This window comes from Lasioglossum baleicum, chromosome 1 (genome assembly GCF_051020765.1).
Source record: "Lasioglossum baleicum chromosome 1, iyLasBale1, whole genome shotgun sequence".
Classification (NCBI taxonomy): domain Eukaryota; kingdom Metazoa; phylum Arthropoda; class Insecta; order Hymenoptera; family Halictidae; genus Lasioglossum; species Lasioglossum baleicum.
This window is the reverse complement of record NC_134929.1, coordinates 11,236,065-11,252,936: the sequence shown is the minus strand read 5'-3', so window position 1 is coordinate 11,252,936 and position 16,872 is coordinate 11,236,065. Positions and strand designations below refer to the sequence as shown.

Genomic DNA, 16,872 nt, shown 5'->3' with positions numbered 1-16,872 from the left:
CAAGAAAGTTGTCCGGGTAACCGACGCGGAAACGCGAGGTAATGACTACTTTTTCATATTTTAATTACGCAGTAATTAATTGAAATGTTTCCCCGTTCGCGAGGGCACTCGAGCAAAATGAGAGGCGAGTAACTCCGCGGAGTCAGAGCTTCGACTTGTTTCTTCTTCCTCTTTCAGCCCTCTTCGTCGTTGTACCGCCGTTTTCTTTCTCTTCTTATCCCCGGCCTTTCTTCTTCTTCTCCTTCTTGTTCGTCTTCGTCAGGGCAAGGGGGATGCGATACTACATCGCGTTCTCCGGCCCGAGAACGAGAACGATCCCCGTGTTTCCTTCAACATGGATTCTTTCACCCTTTCTCGCGAAATTAGGTAGAAGCCTTTTCACGAGGCTCGCCTCCGCTTTTCAATGGAAAATCCAGCGTGCAGCTAATTGTACCGTTAATGGGTTTAACGTGAAAGGATCCTGCTGATAACGCTCGCCTCTCCCTCCTATTATCAGCGACCTCTGTTACGCCCACGCGCGCGCGCACTGCTTAAAGTACTAATTAAATTAGTTTCGTAAAGCGGAGCTCGTGTCGGCCAGACTATCTCTCCGGTTCGGGGCTATCGATTCCCGGCGCGATCATTAAAATAATTATGCACGCTCCTCGGTAATTACACGGATATTCTATTGGCTCAACACCGACGCGACGCTCGTTATCGTCACTCCGTTATCGTCCTCGTTGGTTGTCGTCTGGAGGAACGTCGCCGATTAACGATCAATCCCGAACAAGTTAACAGGAATCGGGATCGGTTTCACGATTGAACGGACTCGCTAAGCTACCGGCAAACCCGTGCATAAGTTTCGATCTTCCGCGTCGCGACGACGCACAGATTGCCCGAACATGTTGGCAAATAATTTAATAAGGCGTTTCAAAACGAAAACGACGACCTTTATTATGATGATCGTTTATGTGTGGTCGTTCATAATCCTCAAAACCCTGAGTCCTCCGGCATCAACTAGCAGCAGCCGATTTCCTTTTATGGTATACTGAAGAGACGTTACACTTCCGAAGGCTGCCGTAAAGGAAGGTTTAGATATTTTTAAAATTAACAATGAATATTCAAGTCACATTGGTACAACTCCACCGAAATATATATGTGTAGTTCAGTCGATAAGACAGCGAAAGAATAAATGATACTGATTCGCAAAACAAAAATAGCAGTTTCTTTTTAAATTTCAGAATTGTAGTATTTTTTTATTGAGTTGCTTTGGTAGAAGGGAGTCCTCGTCGCGTTTAGACCGCTTCGGGCCTATCGCAGGTTCCCCAGCAAGGTTGCTTGGTTCGAGGGGGGCCGTTTCTGGCTGGCTCTCTGTCTCGATACCTCGAGGACCGCGGAGGACGCTTCGTTACTCGTTATCCGAGGCTGAAGCTCGCCGGGAACAATGCCGAGAGAAGAGAAGAAGCAAGAAGAAGACGGAGTCGCAGCGTACGAGGCACTGCGAAAACGAGAAGGACCACGCTGGCCGCGCTTTTGTTAGCGGCGCGGATGCTTGGCTACGTGCAATTGTCATCCGCTGTCGTCCCGGCCATTGTTTCCGGTAACCCTTTCGCGGTAACGAGGAGGAACCTCAATTAGAACGGTTTGAGGACTTAAACGCCCAGAGGCTGCCGGGTTTTAAGAGGCAACGATGCACCAACACCGTGCCAACGAACATTGTTCTACCGGCGAACGATACCTCTCCATCATAGCTTTCTCTCTTTCTCTTAGAATCGGAGCTCTCACAGCCGCGAGAAGCTGCAGCTTTCCTCCGTAATTACTAGCTACTACGCTCGAGGATATCATATCGTTACCCGTTACTCGTCCTAAGGAGACACGAGCCTTTGCCTCCAGTCGCCTAAGCTACCCTGACGAATTCCTCAATCGATAGCGTTACCTTAACCTCTTCCGTTATCGCCTCCTTCGCGGCTACGGTCGTTCGAACTACATATGTATACACTCTTACGCAGCTATACTCTTTGTTACATTATCAGTAGACTGCGGATCTTTATCGTAAGAGACAGGAGCCAGATAAACATGTTATTCTTTCTCGAATAATTATACGAATTCAAAAATACTACGTCGTTATTCTGATTTCATAGGATTTTCATGACGATACGTACTTGGATAAAGAAGTGCACTAACCAATTTCTCAATAAACTATTTCTATAATTTCATTTACTCATTTACCAACCCGATGAACCCCGTCAAAATGATTTGTCAAATGTATTGGAAATGGGTGTATATACTTTTAAAATAAAACTATTCTACGGCGCGGCAAGAAGCTCTTTACTTTACGAAATCTTAGTTTCGACTGATGCTGAAAGGAAAACCGTTGGAACCCCGGAAGACTGGTTAGGACATTTAGGTTAGACCCCACAGTTCGGCTCTTGAAACGAGGTATCAAATGGGATACTTTAAAATCTCTGTTTATTAATACGATCCTGAGATCGTCGATTCATTTTCGACAACGAACAATAAGTTCATTGTGCTGGTAACTTATTGATAATCCAACAAAATGCCCGTCAGACGGATTTCAAATGTTTTCTTCACGAATTGGTAAATAAATGAATGAAGTTACAGAGATATTTTATTGAGAAATTGGTTAGTGCACTTCTGTATTCAAGTACGTATCGTCATGAAAATCCTATGAAATATGAATAACGATGTAGTATTTTTGAATGCGTAAAATTATTCGAGAATGAATAACATGTTTATCTGACTCCTGTCTCTGACGATATGTTAGCGCATTTCTTTATTCAAGTACATGTCGTGAGAATCCTATTAAATCTGAATAACTATGTAGTATTTTCAAATTCTTACAGGCATTTGACGAATCATTTTGACGGGGGCCATCGGCTTGGTAAATAAATAAATAAATTTAAAAGACGGAGTAAAAGGCGCTGAACGTGTTCAAATGTCACACCACGCAGATCTAGCAACAATGGCCACAACAATCGACTGAACACGATCCTCTGGAGCAGACTATCTAACCGCCAGCCACCAGGCCAATCGCGCCACCCCCGTTCCGATCAATTGTGGGCGGATGAATAATAGAAACGTCGGCCTCCACCTCTGCGCTGATATCCTGATGGACAAACAGGGCGACGCTTTGAAGCTCAAATTGGAATAAATCCTGTTATCGTTCCTGATATTAACTCGCGTTAAGTGTACCAGTCACCCGGTGAAAGCCTGCGATCGATCGGAGCCGCTGTTTAAATGCTTTCCCATCGCGAAACTTCAGCGGAACACGCTGGATCCGTTCGCGAGCAAGCCTACAGAAAGCTCCTCTGGTCCGGACTGAAGCGCTAATGGCACGAGAAAAAATAGGCAATTTTTCGTGACGTAGCGTCCCGTGGCGTCGCGTGGCGTCGCGTCCGACAATATCGAATCAATATTTGTTTCATCGAGGGGCGCGGGGGTGGGAACGGTGTTGCGGGAACGCGCTGTACACGTGTGTGTATACGTATAGCCGCACGGTCCGTTATCGGAAATCCATCCGGATATCTGGAATTTTTTTTCGGTGGCACACGCGACCCGCTTTATGGTCGCCTGTGATACGCAGTCAAAATTAAGACGCGCGGAAGACGTTGCAAGTTCGACAGCTACCAATCAACTTCGATAAGAAAGTCTATATGTTGTCTCCCTGTCTTTTCCATCCTTTCTTCGTCCGAAAACTCTCCTCTCTCTACCACAAAATGTATCAGAACGGAGCCATTTCTCTTTCTTACGATTTTCTACATCCTGTTTTACCTGTCCACCGGAAGTCTTCTACTCCAGGTGTCTTGAATTTTCTCCACGAAAGGAATAACGGCATCGGCGAACGGTTGTCGACGTCCTGTTATCCTGGCGAGCTACGAACGTGCGAATACGTCGACACCACCCGGTCGTCCTGGATTCCGGAGGATATCGCTACTGAGTTATGGGGTCCTGGTGGCACAGATGCTTCCGGCGCCACGCGGTTGACGAGTGACAGGACGTTGACGAGACCCCGAGGACGTCCAGACACTCCAGACGTCCAGATGTCCCGTCTCCTTCAAACGACAACGGAGCTTCGTGACGGGGTAAGCGAGCGTCCTGGCATGGGGTCCTGGTAGATGGAATACTTAACGTGCGCAAGCTCGGCTACCCCAGGATCTTGAAGGGGTACAGCCGACCTGAACAACACGCCCGTCCGCATGGTATCCTAGTTGCGTTCGACGTTTGTAAGATACGAGCGCGCGACGGCGCGGCGCACAGTGGGTGAACCGATGAATTTTGCGTCGGAATCAAAGAACTTTCGATATAAATGAGATAGAACGATGATTTTTTTTCAATTAAACCTGAAATATTAGAGAGATTATGGCGCGAACGTTTTGTTACTTTGAAAATCTGTGTTAAACTTGCAGAATTACAAGAAAATTTGTGATTTATCCAATACCATGTGCGGATAGATTTTTTTCTTGACATGCTGTACATCATTTCCCGTAGATTTTGTCGTGCTGATTTCAAAGCCAGTCGCAAAAGTCTACTACCTCAGGATTTTAGAAAAAATCGATTTGTATGAAAAGAACTAATGAAATCATAATTTTTTGTTGAATGATTATAATCTTTCTATACATATTTCCCTTGTTCTGCAATATTTCAACTCTTTAATTTAAAAAAAATCATAGCTCTATCTCGTTTCTTTCGAAAGTTCTTCGATTTTGACACAGAATTATTACTACTCATTTGTGCTAACTTTTTAGCAGGAGGAACCGAATGTGAGGAAGTAGGTCAACGTTAATGTTAATTGACCTGACAGTTCTCTTTTCTGCATACATATATTCCTTCTCTTTTGGAAGTATAGTCCTCCACTCGTAGACTTAATATCTTCGTGAGATACGACTGTGATCTGCAACAATTCAATGTCATAATAATCGCAAAAGCTGTGATTAAAATGCTATAGTATTTTGTAATGCTTCGCATTGTCGTTTATTACGGACACGTATCATTACATGCACTGATCAATTTTCGGCTATACTACTGATTTATTCATTTGTTTCATCGATGAGAATCCAGACTGAAATCATTTCGAGAATATTTAGTCTTTAAAATTTTTGCTTAGCTAGAATAGTATTTCAAACGAACGTGTGCCGGTGCCGTCGCGTCAGCGACAGCGACAGCGTCGTCGCTGTTTACAGGATAACATGGCCGTCGGGTCGCACCCCAAACAGCTCCACCCGTCGATCGGGATAATTGTTGCGCTGTTATGCGAGCCTAATGCGTCTGTGGTTCAGCGGGAAAAAAAAGAATTCCTTCGAATACGTACGCCAGTGGTTCCCAAACCCGTGTATCCTTTGACAATATCTCTACTAAACCTAGCAAACCCGTTTTAAATGGCACCAATCCATTTTTATTATGAACGCATAAATAAATCCACAGTCTAGTTATTACAATCATTGTTAAGCAAGTCAACTATAGTTTAACACGCGGTGACCACCACGGCACACAGTGGTACAAAATGATGAATTTTGTGTAAACACCAAAGAACTTTCGAAAGAAATGAGATAGAGCAATGATTTTTGTTTTTAATTAAAACTGTAATATTGCAGAATATGGGAAAATAGAGAGATTATGCTACGAACGTTTTCTAACCTTGAAAATCTGTGTTAAACTTCATATCTACATATTTGTACTATTCGGCAGCGTAATTTGCATTATTCGGAAGCATAAAGCTGCGACAGTTACATGCTGCCGAATAATGTAAAAACAGGACTTTTAAGGGTGCAGCCTGGATTGATCTTTTATCTAACGCTTTTCACTACTGGAAAAACCCATCTTTGTCATTTATCACCATTATCGAGAAATGAGAAGGCGCATCCCGCACCCTTGCAATCCTGAAAACGAGACTACCCCAAGGATCTGTAATATCAATGAGGATCACTGATATGCGGTGGTCGTGGTGATGTCCATGACTCGTCCTCGACACGTACCCGCCACGTTTTCAGGATACAGGGGTGCAGGCTCGTCAGAAGGATATAACCGAGGATCACAGGTATCCTGGCACGCTACTTCCGCCTCCTCGTACCCTAATACCCGGGCTTATTTCGTCTTTTGAAGTTTTACCTATGACGTGTCTCGACGGTGATTTGCCTTAAAAATAATTGGTTTCGACACTGCTAGCAATCGTCGAACGCAGAACTTTGTCGAGGCATCGGAGCTTGTTGAAGGATCGCTGAACGTAATTTCGAATTAGTAGTGTTAAGTAAAAATGCGATTGTTATTCGCGAGGTAGTAATAATTACTGTATTTACTATACCGCGGAGGAGCGAGACGCGAGACACCTGCAATTCCTCCTCATCGGATGATCACAGTGAGCGACCTCCGTTCGTCTCTACTTCCCTACGTTCCGACTTCCTGCTTCCTTCCGGTGTTTGCGCTGTTTCGCGGAAAGAGGCATTCCACGTCACGTAACGTCCGCCCTGTTACATGAATTTCATCATCATCGACGGAACTCTCGGTCGAACGTTTATAACAAACGGTATTTCCGTTACATAATTGTTCCGGTCGCTCGAAAGAGTCTCTTGTTTGGCAGTGCGACATTGTAACGTACTGTTCTAAGTCCTGGAACGGAGAATTTTCAATCTAATCATCGCGATGACTGGAAGAATGTAGTGGTCGAGGTCTCGATGATGTTTACAATTCGATTCTTGCCACCTGTGTTCTCCTAGTATCGAGAACATCGAATGTAATTCGGGAAATCCCTCTTCGGGAAAGGAGAGACCTGTCGACTGGAGGGCGAGGCGGTCAGGATTTCATCCCCCGAAGAAAGTCCTGCTTGCGTCCTGGCCGCTGCGAACAACCTTCCGCAACCTATGCACCCTTGATCCGGAAATATGCTTCGCGTTTGAGGCAATTATCTCCATTAACGTAGGCGTCGCGGCACCCTTAATTCGACGCGATCCATTTTCCTTCCGGATATTGATTTTCTGTTGCCGGCGTGTATCGGAAACGACCTGTCGCGAAAACGCAGTGACACTCGTGATAGGTCCACTCGCGACACTCGAGTCAAGGTCTCCAAAACCATTTAGGCTCATCGATTGCGTGATCGCAGAAATTCCCAATCATTGCACGAAAGTCTGACAGAGAACGATAACGATCATTATTCTTTTTGATTTGTCTTGCGAGCTCTGCTCAGTAAACTCTTTTATTTATTTATTTACGATGACGAGTAGACTGCGGATTTTTAAACAAAATAAAATTGATCTGCATCGATTGCAAGAAATAGAAACTAAATTTAATGTTATTTCTTTCCTGAATGATTTTAATAGAGGCGAAATCAAATATTGACATTTTTCAAATTTCCAACAATTTCGAATTTAATCTACTCAATTTTGCTATAAATGCATAAAGGTCCGCGTCTAATGATGAGTATACTCGCCAAAAACAGAACAATTGCGTCTGTAATAACAAATGTTTGACGATGCTGCATCTAATATACATATTTAATCAAACTTATTTCTAAAAAGATTCTACAACGCAAAGTATACAACATAAACAATATATTCTCGAGATCCTTTAATCGAGGAACACGTTTTCTGGCGAAATCCCATTTATCCAACCTCGTTCTACGTAAATATGCGTTTGCGTAAACTTGCGTAACCACGCTACGAAAACAATAACCAAAATCAATAAGTGAAAATTACGATAGAATTTAAATCGTGCGCGTTGCGCACGCCGTTGCTCGATCGGTAAAGACGGAATTCGTCCGCTGAAGTACAGCAGGCTTGATCCTCTCAGCGTTGTCAGTGGCACCGTGTATCACCGTGTATTGCCGTGTATGTAGATGGTAGATATGTGTAAGTGTAAGTATCTACGACTCCGATCGTTAGCAAAACGGCAAATATAGTGCAAATGTAAACTGTTAATCGCGTTCGACACAGAAGTTCCCTGTTTATCGGGGACCTATGAATCAATTCCCGTTCCTGTCGTCGTCATAGGAGTATCATGACAGACGTGGAAAGTCTGAAGGAAGCAATCACGCAGTACGAGGAACAGGTACGACGAGCAGCTTCCTTTTTTCACAAGGATTAACCTTACAAATAAACGATCTTCTCGGTTTACGATTCATCTCAATATACGTGATTTCAAACATTGTCAGCTGGCACAAGTCCAATCTACTCTATCGTCGACGGCCGAGGGACCTGATCGGGAGAATTTGTTGAGCTTAAAGTCCGACATAGAAGAGCTAATTGATTTAACGAAAGAGAGCCTGCAAAGCATCGAGTCCGGGGACACGGAAAATGATTCCTCCACTGAAATTCTGAGCGACGACGACGATGATCCACTGGCTAAGGAATATGCCTTGTTCAAGGTAATCCTCACAAATTAAATGTTTCGTTAATTGTATACAATGAGTTCTCGACTTACGTGGATTCTTAGAAGCAAATCAGGAAATCAATTGTGAACTGTGAAATTTGTTCTCTGATTGCCAGAATGGGAGCTTTGTTGTTACACACTTATGTGACAGAAGCGAAGATAAGTGTTTGCTTGTGTATAGCATTGGCATTCAACTATTTAAACAATTTTCCATGAACATGATTGGTTTATTTGAATTTTCCTTTCAAACGAGTACATCTAGGATTTCAAAGGTGTGGAATGCGTCTTCTCATTTCTCAATAATGCAAAGATGGGGTATTTCAGTAGTCAAAAATGCTAGATAAAAGATCAATCTAGGCCACAGTTGCCCTCAAAAGTCCTATTTTTACACTTACAAAGCAAAATTTGCAGTATTTGTAGCTATTTTCATAATGCTACGACAACTACATGCTGCCAAATAATGCAAATTACGCCTCGAGAACATAAAAATAGGACTTTTGAGGGCGACTGCGGTCTAGATTGATCTTTTATCTACCGCTTTTGAATACTGAAAGACCTCATCTTTGCATTATTGAGAAATGGAAAAGGAAATCACCTACTATAAGAGGTGTGCTCAAGCAATATTTGACTTACGTAGAAAGCGCTGGAACGAATTAACCACGTAAGTCTTGGACTTACTGTATTCAGGTGGTCTGTTTTAAATGTGTGCATATTGCACAACTTGCAAACCATATTTACCTATTCGATTTGAATAATGTTTTCCTTGATTGTGAATTCATTAGGCACAACTGGAGAAAGTGTCAGATGACACTGAGAATAATAAGCAGAATGAACAAGCTGCTGGAGCTTCCAGTAACAATATAGAAGTCAGTATGCAAGTATTCTATACGGCACAGCAATGACACAATTATACGGTGCAAGTTAATCTTGTAGGAAGAGTTGAAGCAGCTGGAGGGCATGAAATGTAGAGCTCCCTATGGTAGCAGTTGGGGAGGAATTGGTTATCATAATGCTATGATATGCTCGGTTTACTGCATCAACAATACAATGGAAATAAATAGTATGCAAGAAATAAAGGTAAGAATATCGATATTCCTAGAGCATTGCAATTCTAGCACGTGTTATAGCATTAATTAACAATGTATCCTTTAAAGTGAAACCGCTTAGAAAGTCGGACGATCTTTAATTGTCCGACGACGTTAATCCGCACAAATTTGCATGCTTAAGAGAATGTAACTATTGTTCAGGTCAGAGTATTCTTCCTAAATCCGATGCACAAAGAAATGCTTCCGTGTCCCTACTATTTGAACGGGAACTGTAAGTTTTCCGACGAGGATTGCAGATTTTCTCACGGTGAATTAGTGTTGTTGTCTAGCATTCAAGAATATAGGTAAATCAATCAAGATTTAGTAACCGAAGCGTAAACGCCAATCGTCGAGTACATGCACGTATATACATGTAAGTGTGCTTCTATCAATAGGGAACCTGATTTCCAAAGTATAGAAATGGGTAGCAGGGTACTGGCAAAACAAAAGAATGAACTCTGGCACAGAGGTGTTGTGATCAAAATGCCGGACAAAGCCGGAGATCTTTTTAGGATTAAGTTCGTAACAAGCGGTAACATTATCGAAGTTTTCTTGCAAGATATTCTGCCCCTCGGTTAGTATCGCATGCATAAATTCGGTGTGTTACACAGGTTCTCTTTTTTCACATTTTCTATTACCATAGATGTTATCGTAGATGACTTAGAAATGTCGGATACATCCGATGATTCGGACAGCGAAAACGATTCTCCAGAGTATCCTAAAGAAGTAGTCGTTCACCAGTCTCCTCTCTCGATGGATAATAATGCACCCCTTGGAAATTGGGAGAAACATACTCGTGGTATAGGTAGCAAGTTAATGGCTCAGATGGGCTATGTAGTGGGTACTGGTCTTGGGAAAAATTCCGATGGTCGAATACAACCAGTAGAAGCAACAGTATTGCCAGCTGGTAAATCCTTAGGTATGAATTTACATATATTTTATACTCCGGTGGCAATAGCTTCGAATATACAGGGTGATTCTGAGAACTGGGACAAGTCACTGCTCTTTTTTAAGTAAAAATAGAAAAAATTGATAGAGGAGCAAATCATATGTCATAATACATCCTAACTTCTTATGACCTTATTTTTTATGTGAATGCACCGATGCAACCACCAGGCGCAATTCTTCAATGCAACCCAATTTTTTTGTTAAACTAATCGATCCCTTTTATTATCCTATGTATAAAAGTACTAAGGTCATCGAAATGTCAATACTTCACGAGATGTTTGACATTTCGTGTCCAATTTCGTATTAAAATACAACAGGAATCGGGCACGAACTTTTGCACTGACCTAATATGTACTTCACTATGAACATCATTAGATCACTGTATGGAGTTACGAGAGAATGCGGGCGGAGATAAAAATTTATTCTTTGTTGAACGAAGAATGCGGAAACAACAACAAAAGTTGGAACAACAAAGAGAGAGACAGTACCAAAGGGAGAAACAAAGAGATGAGAAAAATGTGTTTAATTTTATAAACGCTACTCTGGGTGACAAACGTATGTCCGAGAAATATTTCTTGTGCCGTTCTTGTGCTTGTGGTTCTTGTGTTTCAATAAACCTACAAATTTGTTTGCAGCGAAAACAGACAGCCAAACGAGTAGTACGAAAAGTAAAAGTGAACTTAAAACGAAAACGAACCGACAATTGAACCTAGCGGGCTTTCAAATCGGGGAAAATATATTAAGACTGGAGAGAGAATCGTCGAAGCTGAGGGAATCATTGGGAAGACATGCGAAAGGAAGCATTCAGTATAATAACATCGCAATGAAGTATAATGAGAAGCAAAAAGAACTCGTAGATCTAAGAGCGTCGGAAAAAAATATTGATACTGAACAAAACCAGCGGAAGAATAGAGCTAAATTGTCCATATTTTGATGTCAATGCATTTACCATTCTATGTTTCTAAATGAAATGGAAATATACATGAAATTACCTACGAATATGTACATACAGAAATATGAAAAATAAATCTTAAAATTGGAAATTGTGAGAAATGTTAATACTAACTATAAAATAGGAATAATCACGTCGTGTCCGGAGTCTTTTCTGGCTGCACTTTTGTCAGTATAGACGGAGAGAACATATTTACTCACTTTTAGCACCCAGATTATCTCGTCGATGTAGGAAGTCACTACAATGGACCAAATATCTGGCACGAATATTTTTTCCGAGGGCCATTTTTTCGGAGTTATCAAGGTCATCGATGTTTTGTGATACATAACTACATTTTTATTTTATAGCACCGTGTAACTGATCGAAAAATACATTCAGATATGTATAATAATATGACCTTGAGCTTGATCTTCGAAAATTAAAGTTTTACCTTCAGATCAAGCTCAAGGTCATGTTATTATACATATCTGAATGTATTTTTCGATCAGTTACACGGTGCAATAAAATAAAAATATAGTTGTGTATCAAAAAACATCGATGATCCATTGACACCATGCACATTGCGTAACAAATATTTTTTGCATCACAATAACCTGAAGAGATATTTAGGTGTCCTGTTTTAGAAGAAACACCCTGTATATGTACTCCAGCCACAATATATCCTAGAGAGCGTAAGAAAACACCGAATTATTTGAGTGACACGATTCGTTCAAACGTGACCGCGCGGCTGCCGCCTTTGAACCGCAGGAAATCAAATCCGCGCTATTTGCGCGCGATTTCCATCTTCGTGCATCTTCGTACTGAGCTAAAACTTTGCCCCTCTCCTGCATGTTCGCACGGTTACCGCCTCATCCTGAACGACTGTCAATTTTGACGCGGTTCAAATCGCGCGGTCGAAAACGTGCGGATTCCACCGTGTCTGAAAACGGGCCCTAACAGTATCTGGTCGGTGATCGCGGGATTGTTGTTACCGAACAGTATCTCGTCGGTATTGCTGTATTTGCATGGTCGATAAAATAGAAAACTAATGTACATAATCAATATAATGTCGACAAAATAGTCAGGCATTCTCAAACTTCCGATAAAAGTTCCGCCTCTACTGTATTCTGTGTTTGTGGTACAAAGTCAATATGGCAACGTCCAGTGAAAAGTATGATCATATTAAAAATATGTTCATTTATTCGATCGCAGAGATGAATGCATTCGTAAGTCCATTGTACTGTCCGTAATTTAAATAACAACGATTTACAGGATCGAAAATTGTGAAGTATGCGGCGCAACTAAAGCAAAATACACGTGTCCGAAATGCGAGGTTAGAACTTGTTGCCTCCAGTGCGTAAACATTCACAAAAAAGAGTTACAATGCGATGGTGTCAGGGATAAAACAAAGTTTGTACCATTAAAGTCGTTCACGGACTTGGACATCCTAAGCGGTAAATTAGTATTTTACGAAAATATACTTATTTATATATAACTGTGACCACCTCTCTGAAATTATGCACTTCGGCTAAATGTTTGTCAATTTTTAGACTATAGACTGCTCGAAGAAGTTGGCAGATCGGTAGAGCAATTGAAAAAAGATCCATTTAAAAAGTGTACTCGACAAAATAATCTACCAGTGGTTAGTTATAATTTTATTATTAGTATAAGAGCGAAACATACATTACATAAACATTGTCTTTGTAGCACTTGCTTAAGCTCAAAACAGCAGCATTTAAAAGAAACATTAACTTACAATTTATGCCGCAACACTTTAGTAGACATCAAGCTAATACAACTTATTTGAATTGGAAAACTAACGAATTGTTTTGGAGAATAGAATGGATTTTTGCTCAAGCAGATCATACGAAATGGGTAACAGAAAGGTAAAGTAATTAATACATAGAGTACTATTATAATCTTTTTTTGATGTGGAAAATTATTCGAATTACAGAGCTCTAGAAAATACAAGGCTATCGAATGTTATAGAAAATATTTTGGATCCTATCAAGTCATTAGAAAATACCATTGATATGGATGAATTAAATTTGAGAATGTGTTTAAATGATAGATTACAGTTTTATCGAGCAGCTGGTTTCTCTGGAATAAAAGTTCTTTTAAAGGCAGAAAGAGTAACAAAGTCAGATGCAAAGTAAGAACACTTTCATTTACTTCATTTCATTACATATACAGTACGAAATCTTCAATCGCAAATTGTTCATCAGGTTTCATGAACTGGACGTTACTCTGTCGTTACAGGAAAATTTCGAAAATAAAACGATAATAGAATTTCCGATAATATATGTGGTTTTGAAAGAGCACTCGGATATATATGAAATTATTGATACAGGTACGTTTATTTATTCGTGTAGTTATATTTAATATCGTTCTTAATCTCGTAAATGACGAATCGATTAATATTTCAGACGACGAATGCATACACGATGCGATAAGTAAAAGTAGTAACGGAAATATTCCACGAAAAAGAGTGAAAACGTATAAACAAACAAAGGAGAACACGAAAAGAAATTCAGCTGTGAATTACTTCTTTAACTCTGAATTTTCGGAATCCGATGAAGAAATGGGTAACGACGATCAAAAAATTAGTACAACAAATATGAGAACGTTTAACATTCCTAATTACGAGGAACTTGTGAAACTTGAACAATAGTATCTTTGTACATATTCGGAAAGATATAGATGTGTAAGATTTTTATTTTTCTTGGTTTAATCAAGGAAACATATTGTACATTTAATATAAATTCAATTCATTTTTTACTGTAAATATATACCTTAATAGACCTATACAATTGAATCGTATAAAATAACATTTCTAATAACGTAAAACCAATTGTATTACGTTATTTTGGTTCCCTTTCCGAAAAGCTAAATATGCGATTACATTCCAGAGGATACTAAAACCACAGGAATAAATATAATTTAACAGATTCTCTCTTTACATGCAAATCATTGATTTCATAAAATATGCAACCCCATAGAAAAATATATATAGTAAAACTAAGACAGCCTCAAACAGGAATAAGTGAGACGAACTTTCACTGTTTGAAAATAAAAGTAAAGTTTCGTTTTAATATAAATACGGCTGTACATATTGTCTTTTATTTTTACAAAATTATTAGCATCGTTTTTCCATTAATTGAAACAGTGATGGTTGTACATTACTCGTGTAAACAATTACCTACTATTTATTGCACGGCAATATATAGTAAACGTATGAAAGAATGTCCTGAAATCGTTATCAATGTTGTAGTGTTCGTCGCGACGAGTTTTCCTTGGAATAGAACTTCTGTACATCGCTCTCGATTACGATTGGAGTCAAAGTTAAATGTACCATTCACTTATCGGGAAATAATAATACAATCGCTAATCTTGAAAAAAACCAGAATGATTAAAAACCTCCATGGTCTTTGCACAGTGATGACAAACTCGTCGATTAATTTGAACTAAAGAACGAAGAAATATAACAGGAAGACCAAGAATGCAACCAGTCCAGCCACAGCCTTCACGTACATTGATTTACTGTTTAAATGAGTCGCGTCTTTCTTGTATTTTTGCGATAACATAGACAAGTTTTGCGTTTTCGTGTCTAGTTCTGCAAAACGAATTTCAAGTCAATACCTGATTTTTACAGATGTAAAAGATCATTTTAAAATTTCTATTGTATCGTTACCTGAAAGAACAGTACCCCTCTGTAAAACATCATCTATATTTTGAACCATAATTCTCTGCACATCCTGCAATTGGGTATTCAGTGCGTTCATGTTTCTTCTCGACCTACCATCCAAGAAAACTTTTTTCGCTTTCTGAATGTAAGTATCTGGAAAAGTCGGATATATTAATAATTAAATATACTCTATAAATAGTACAACGCTTAACCCTTTGCACTGTAATGGTAACTTTGAGGTGTCAGTAAAAATTGCCATACCATTATTCAAAACAGTCTTAATATTATTAAATTCGTCTGTATTCTATAAATTGTAAAAAGCTCGACTGTTATATATATGAGAAAACAGGTTCAATTCGATGTACACTATATAAATGATCTGGGTTGAAAGCAGTATCTTAATTTTGAATTAAAATTGCATCGAGTCCAAAGGGTTAAATTATACAATAATAAACAGAGTACATACTAAATTCGATAAAACTATAAGGCCTGGTAACTGTGTTGACCCGTCTACCGTACAAAGAATGAAATTCTTGTGCAATATCTTCCAGGTAACTGTACGCTACACGTTTACTGTAATTCTTTTCGCATAATACCAAATAACATACTTCATTCTCGATCAGGTAGCTGCAAAGTTGAGCGATTAATAACACGTCCAAAAAATAGACAATTAAAAACTCATTGAATTTAGAAAACCAACAAACTTACTGGAATAAATATGGTCCTGTTTCTATAGTACATTTAGCTGGAGACTGAGGCCCTAATTTTCTAAACAACATTTTCGCCTGATTCTGATAATCTAAGATGCTCCTACCACTCTGTAAATAAATAAAACTATTTGTTAATATTCGACAAAATTGCATAACGTTTAATGATAGCATATTTCCATTTTAACGAAACGTCGTCGCAGTCGATCGTATGCAAATTAATTGGAGATGTTATTCGGGAAAAATTGTGAAAATCGACGAGGAAAAACGAAACTTGACGTTTCATCATAACAGATTTCTAACCTGTTCGTCTTCTTGCATGGTTGCCGCTAATGGCAAACCATCTGCTATCCTCGCAATCATCGTTAACAACACCATTTTCCCGGAAATCAAGTGGATTCGCTGGGGTAAACGTCGGAAAACCCGCTCAGAAAACTCCGTCCAAACTGAAACTTCACCACCTGAGATCCATTTACGCGGAACTGGTTGCAGTGTGGCCGATTCGTCAAATCGTCCACTCCTGATATACCACGTCAGCCGGTGTGAAGTTTCCGAAGCTCCGACATGGAACGATTTCCTCTCTGTTTTCACATTTTCCTGAACAACCGCAATCCTACAATTGTACGAGCATGGTACGAGCACTGTAGATGTCTGCGTTATCGCCGGAAAACGCTATAAATACAATAAAGACAATGTATCGTTGCGACAATATAGGGCAAAAGAAGTTACATATATATATACGAACTTGTAAAAATCACCTCTTACCCTCTTACCGTCTAGTCGCAACGACCTCCATTACGTCGCGTTCCTATTCCCACTGATTCCCACTATCCCCTTATCATTTCCCCGTAACTCTTGTCAGTTCGGGCATCAAATTGATAGAACTGCTTCTATGATTTTTCAATATATCTTTATGAAATGTCGACTAGCATCGTGTGATGCTACAGGTTTTACACTCCAAATACACCCTTTTGCAAATCAATTTCAAGCTGTTTTGACGGTGTAAAAGAAGTCAAATCAATAAATGCATGTTTTTATTGAAGCGTATTGAGTATATATTGAGTCTTGTAGATATAGCGGAGATCTTTATGCAAAATAAAAATTTTTCCACCTGATTTGCAACCAACTGCAGTCACATATTTAGGAATTTGTTGAAAA

The 16,872-nt window shown here is 39.8% G+C and overlaps 3 protein-coding genes across 5 annotated transcripts; 2 read left to right on the top strand and 1 right to left on the bottom strand.

Annotated features, from left to right (window-relative positions):
- Positions 1-7,806: 7,806 nt before the first annotated feature.
- LOC143209547 (zinc finger CCCH-type with G patch domain-containing protein) lies at positions 7,807-11,434 on the top strand. 2 transcript variants are annotated; one of them, XM_076425461.1, is made up of 9 exons: positions 7,807-8,037; positions 8,141-8,353; positions 9,141-9,224; positions 9,292-9,435; positions 9,606-9,748; positions 9,839-10,017; positions 10,099-10,362; positions 10,767-10,946; positions 11,027-11,434. In XM_076425461.1, the coding sequence occupies exons 1-9, from the start codon at positions 7,987-7,989 to the stop codon at positions 11,323-11,325; spliced, it is 1,557 nt and encodes a 518-aa protein (XP_076281576.1). In that variant the 5' UTR covers positions 7,807-7,986; the 3' UTR covers positions 11,326-11,434. The 2 variants fall into 2 exon arrangements, with proteins under 2 accessions (XP_076281576.1, XP_076281491.1); XM_076425376.1 differs by having other exon boundaries at positions 7,808-8,037; positions 10,087-10,362.
- Positions 11,435-11,836: 402 nt separating this feature from the next.
- LOC143209950 (box C/D snoRNA protein 1) lies at positions 11,837-14,107 on the top strand. The gene is made up of 7 exons (XM_076426342.1): positions 11,837-12,493; positions 12,595-12,776; positions 12,873-12,964; positions 13,030-13,208; positions 13,277-13,474; positions 13,548-13,672; positions 13,749-14,107. Exons 1-7 carry the CDS (start codon positions 12,474-12,476, stop codon positions 13,991-13,993), a joined length of 1,041 nt encoding a protein of 346 aa, XP_076282457.1. The 5' UTR covers positions 11,837-12,473; the 3' UTR covers positions 13,994-14,107.
- On the bottom strand, positions 14,020-16,566 carry Sec22 (vesicle-trafficking protein SEC22). 2 transcript variants are annotated; one of them, XM_076426731.1, is made up of 6 exons: positions 16,460-16,566; positions 16,018-16,386; positions 15,716-15,825; positions 15,474-15,634; positions 15,014-15,160; positions 14,020-14,935 (listed from the first exon to the last, which is right to left on the bottom strand). In XM_076426731.1, the coding sequence occupies exons 2-6, from the start codon at positions 16,090-16,092 to the stop codon at positions 14,787-14,789; spliced, it is 642 nt and encodes a 213-aa protein (XP_076282846.1). In that variant the 5' UTR covers positions 16,093-16,386; positions 16,460-16,566; the 3' UTR covers positions 14,020-14,786. The 2 variants fall into 2 exon arrangements, with proteins under 2 accessions (XP_076282846.1, XP_076282923.1); XM_076426808.1 differs by having other exon boundaries at positions 16,480-16,499.
- Positions 16,567-16,872: the final 306 nt, after the last annotated feature.

What these genes read in the sequence shown, in the direction of transcription:
- LOC143209547 (XM_076425376.1), top strand. Translation starts at nt 7,987, where the DNA reads ATGACAGACGTGGAAAGTCTGAAGGAAGCAATCACGCAGTACGAGGAA. An exon ending in TCACGCAGTACGAGGAACAG is followed by an intron (nt 8,038 to 8,140) that starts GTACGACGAGCA and finishes AAACATTGTCAG; the next exon opens with CTGGCACAAGTCCAATCTAC. An exon ending in AGGAATATGCCTTGTTCAAG is followed by an intron (nt 8,354 to 9,140) that starts GTAATCCTCACA and finishes TGAATTCATTAG; the next exon opens with GCACAACTGGAGAAAGTGTC.
- LOC143209950 (XM_076426342.1), top strand. Translation starts at nt 12,474, where the DNA reads ATGGCAACGTCCAGTGAAAA. An exon ending in GGACTTGGACATCCTAAGCG is followed by an intron (nt 12,777 to 12,872) that starts GTAAATTAGTAT and finishes GTCAATTTTTAG; the next exon opens with ACTATAGACTGCTCGAAGAA. An exon ending in ACGAAATGGGTAACAGAAAG is followed by an intron (nt 13,209 to 13,276) that starts GTAAAGTAATTA and finishes TTCGAATTACAG; the next exon opens with AGCTCTAGAAAATACAAGGC.
- Sec22 (XM_076426731.1), bottom strand. Translation starts at nt 16,092, where the DNA reads ATGGTGTTGTTAACGATGATTGCGAGGATAGCAGATGGTTTGCCATTA. An exon ending in CCATGCAAGAAGACGAACAG is followed by an intron (nt 15,826 to 16,017) that starts GTTAGAAATCTG and finishes ATTTATTTACAG; the next exon opens with AGTGGTAGGAGCATCTTAGA. An exon ending in ACAGGACCATATTTATTCCA is followed by an intron (nt 15,635 to 15,715) that starts GTAAGTTTGTTG and finishes TCAACTTTGCAG; the next exon opens with CTACCTGATCGAGAATGAAG.